The 4,065-nt window shown below is 38.5% G+C and overlaps 1 protein-coding gene and 1 long non-coding RNA gene across 2 annotated transcripts; both read left to right on the top strand.

Moving 5' to 3' along the window:
* Positions 1-203: 203 nt before the first annotated feature.
* LOC122004153 (glyceraldehyde-3-phosphate dehydrogenase 2, cytosolic-like) lies at positions 204-949 on the top strand. The gene is made up of 4 exons (XM_042559081.1): positions 204-336; positions 434-534; positions 723-824; positions 941-949. Exons 1-4 carry the CDS (start codon positions 204-206, stop codon positions 947-949), a joined length of 345 nt encoding a protein of 114 aa, XP_042415015.1.
* A 76-nt stretch (positions 950-1,025) lies between these two features.
* LOC122003558 lies at positions 1,026-2,104 on the top strand. Its single transcript, XR_006117992.1, has 3 exons — positions 1,026-1,040; positions 1,820-1,966; positions 2,044-2,104. It is a non-coding gene; the product is annotated as an uncharacterized LOC122003558 (long non-coding RNA).
* The last annotated feature ends 1,961 nt before the right edge of the window (positions 2,105-4,065 follow it).

The following is a 4,065-nucleotide window of genomic DNA, read 5'->3' as shown; positions in this document are numbered from 1 at the left end:
TGATCAGACGAGGTGTATTTCTTCGGCAAAGGTGGCACTCCTAGTTCGTCGATTCATAGCCTAGGTCTTGTCTTCTTTGGATTTGTGCTAGAACCATATATAGTCAAGGTAGATTCGTGACCTAGGTCTTTGGATTTGTGCTAGAGCCCTCGCTGACACTGCCGTCTCGTGCCCTTTTCACAAGCCCTTTTCGTCTCGCTGCCATGGGTACGCCGTCGATCCCCTTTGCTCTTCATCTCTTTTATGTTTCTGTGATCTCGATTTTGACTCCTGGTTTCCTCTTTTGTTTTCGTTTGGTGGTTTTTGTTGCAACTAAGATCAAGATCGGCATCAACGGTAGGCCTCCTCCTTAGTTTCTGTATGATTTCCTATGAGTCAAGACCTCGATCGAGGTTCCGCAGGCCTTTACTTTTGTTTTGGTACCACTTATTAGGTTTCGGAAGAATTGGGAGGTTGGTCGCTAGAGTCGCGCTTCAGGGCGATGATGTGGAGCTCGTCGCCGTCAATGATCCGTTCATCACAACCGACTACATGGTACTCTGCTTGTAGTGTGCGTATTAGTTTAGTTCTTTGGTTTTGGTTTTGGTGGCTTGATTTGATATTTTTTAAGCATCCATGCAGAGTGGGTTCGTGCCCTATTGTTGCTACATTATGATTAACTATATGATTAGTTTTTCCTTGAATCTTGAATCTGACACTATACCGTGGCTAATGAATTGTAGACATACATGTTTAAATATGATACCGTGCATGGACAATGGAAGCATCATGAGATAAAAGTGAAGGATTCCAAGACCCTTCTTTTTGGAGAGAACAAAGTTACTGTCTTTGGCATTAGGTCTTTAAACTCATGTTATCTGTGTCATACTGATAGAAGAAGCTGCTTTCCATGTTTCAATTTTGGTGAAAGTTGTTTACAAAGATTGTGGTTTGTGCTTAGAAACCCTGAGGAGATTCCTTGGGTCGAGACTGGAGTTGAGTTCGTTGTGGAGTCGACTGGTGTCTTCACCGACAAGGACAAGGCTGCTGCTCACTTAAAGGTAGGTGAGAATTACTGCATCGTAGGTTGCATTTCTCCACTGGATCTTCTTGCTTTGATGAAGAGGAATCTAGTTTTGCAAATCAAGGAATGAGATTAATGTTACGGACTAGTTTTATGTTGTTTGTGTCTGATGCTTGTACATGTGGATTTAATGTAATTAGTGATCAGGTGGGTCACTTTGGTTACAAAAATACATACTGTGTGCAACTAATATACATTCGATTTTAGGAACTTCATTCTAGATTTTTTTACTTCCCACCATTTCACATTTTTGTTCCTATCTTGATTCTTGAGTCATGGTCAGATTAGAGACCCAAATCTGCTGACCATTACATGTGGATTCACTGGCCTTGAAGTTCCTTAAAATTGTGAATGAAAATATATGAATTGCATTGACTAAAAAAATTTATGACATAAGAAGGTACGTGTTGATAAATCTGATTTTGTGAAGCAATTTGAAGCACAAGTTCATATGTTGGTGCTAGCATATGAAGGTGTTGTTGATTTTGTCTTTTTAAAGGTGACAAATCTAAATATTGACTTCATATTTGTTAGCTTGCATAGAAATTTTTTTGCCTGTAATGATATTCTGCATGTTGCTGTCTATAGTAATAATCTTGTTCAATGTCTCATTATTTTTATAAGACAGCTGGATGATTTTGATAAAATTCAAGCCTATGTTATATTGGAAGATTGTTTAGACATTATTGCTGTTGATGACATGTATAAATGACATTGGAAGACAAGGATGAGAATCCCTATTTTTCTGAATACCAGGGTGGTGCCAAGAATGTCATCATTTCTGCTCCAAGCAAGGATGCACCTATGTTTGTGGTGGGAGTGAATGAGCATGCATACACATCTGACATCAATATTGTCTCCAATGCTAGCTGCACCACCAACTGCCTTGCCCCTCTTGCAAAGGTTGTTAAACTTGAGACAGAGCATTTTAGCTTTGTGATGAAATTGGTGATAGGTGATTGATTTCTTTGATATGATAGGTCATTCATGATAGATTTGGAATTGCGGAAGGTTTGATGACGACTATGCATTCCATCACTGGTAATGTGTCTTTCAAGTTTAAAATCACATCTTTACATATATAGTTGGTATATATGTATTTAATTGTGGATACTTAATATTATTTGCAATAATGAGTGCATCAATGTATGACATGATTGATTGTCTTCTAGGGTATGCCAGTTGCACTGTCATTGGAATCAAAGTCCAATATTGTGGCCTATGGTACAGTTGTTCATGTCAATGGAGATGGAAAATTACTTCATGATGTCCCGTTACCCATGAATTGCATGCGCGTCTCGATTGATGAGGTTGTGGAGAATCAGCAAGGTTGCCCTTTCCCATTCCAAATGAATGTAACACCATTGGTGACGCTATAGGGACCCATGTTGCTTGGCCTGCACATTGGGTAGTGATGAAAAATGAGGTAAATTTCCTACTCAGTCGGGCACCACACTGTGAGTACATATTTAATTCTTCATTGAGAATATTTGAGGACTCGTTTCAGCAACCATAAATTTCCAGCTTCTGATTTGGTCAGTGTATGTTTTTCTGGTTTTTTTTCTCATTTGCTTGGCATATTTGACATATTCTCAATTTTCTCAAATAATTTCTTTTATTTGGCTTTGCTTCTTCATTACTGATTTTTTTTACTAAATTAATCTAGGTTTGTTAACAGTTCAAGAAAATAATTTACTTCAATGAAGAAATTGACGAAGTACGATCCGAATGGGTGGATTGCGCACTAGACTATATTCATTACTAGGTATAAATTACTAGACTTCAAAAGATGGTTGAACACTTTGTTTGTGACTCCATGACTTATTGATTTTGATTCCTTACTGCCAATAATTTGTTTGTTCACAACTAGCTATCTCCTTTGCTCAATATTTCATTCTTGCATTTCTACCATGAGCAGAATTAGCTGACATTTCTCTTATTTATTGCCTCTCTTTGTGGTCCCTTATTTATCTTATGAGTTGCTCTACAAATTTCTTGTTTGTACTCTCCTTATGGTTTTCATCTATATGCCATGACTTAATCTTGTTTTTCCTCTTATCTCAAAGTCTCCATGTATGCATCTTTAACGTTTTACCTAACATTTTTCTACCGTCCAAGGAATATCTGATATCTGTTGGGATGTCCTAAATTCTGTACCTGTGTTTGTTTCATTTACTAGTTTAATTTCCTTGTCTAATCCTATAATTTATTATTTTTTCTTTTTACAATCGCATTTAAATTTTTATTATGTTGAACTACATACTTTGTTGATGACTCCTTGAGCATAATTCTACTGTGGCAAAAGTACATTCGAAATTCATTGTTGATGACAAATTTTTATTTCCTACTTCCATCTTGTTGGACCTTGCAAGTATTATCACGAATGACAATTATGATGCTTCATCAAGCACAACTATGTTAATCTATATGCATGTTAGTGATTGCTTGAGAATAATGAAATGAAGAGCTTGTAAAGACATTTCGTGTATGATCCATAGTATATTGATATACAAAACATCTATATACTGCAGTTTGATTTCTTAATAGTTTGCTCTATATACTTTTGCTTGGACGAGCAGTGCAAATTATCCGTGAATTGCACGTGCATTGCAGCTAAATTTGTTAGATTTTCTCTTTGTATTGATGAAATGGGAATTGATCCTGTCCGAATCGCCGAACCAAAGGACGCTGGGAACGTGTCGCTCTCCTAATCGATGGCGTAGGCCTCCAAAGCTCCGACGAACCTGCACAGAAGTCGGGCCGGGAAGGGGTTCCCCGCGGCGACCCTCCGACGCTCAAGTCAGGCAAGCGGACAGCAAAGAAGTGGCTCCCAATATCAGAGAAGGCGTACCTCCGGCGAAGTGTGAGGACCCTTATATAGGGCTACGGGAGCTTGGTGCATACAAACCGAGGTGCACACGTGTCCTATACCATACCGCAGCATGGGCTTTTCAGAAGAGCATGTCTAACGCCATACTGTTACAGTCTGAGCGTCTCTTTGA

The sequence above is a fragment of the Zingiber officinale genome, chromosome 7B (assembly GCF_018446385.1).
Source record: "Zingiber officinale cultivar Zhangliang chromosome 7B, Zo_v1.1, whole genome shotgun sequence".
Lineage (NCBI taxonomy): Eukaryota > Viridiplantae > Streptophyta > Magnoliopsida > Zingiberales > Zingiberaceae > Zingiber > Zingiber officinale.
This window is presented reverse-complemented; position numbering and strand designations above follow the sequence as displayed.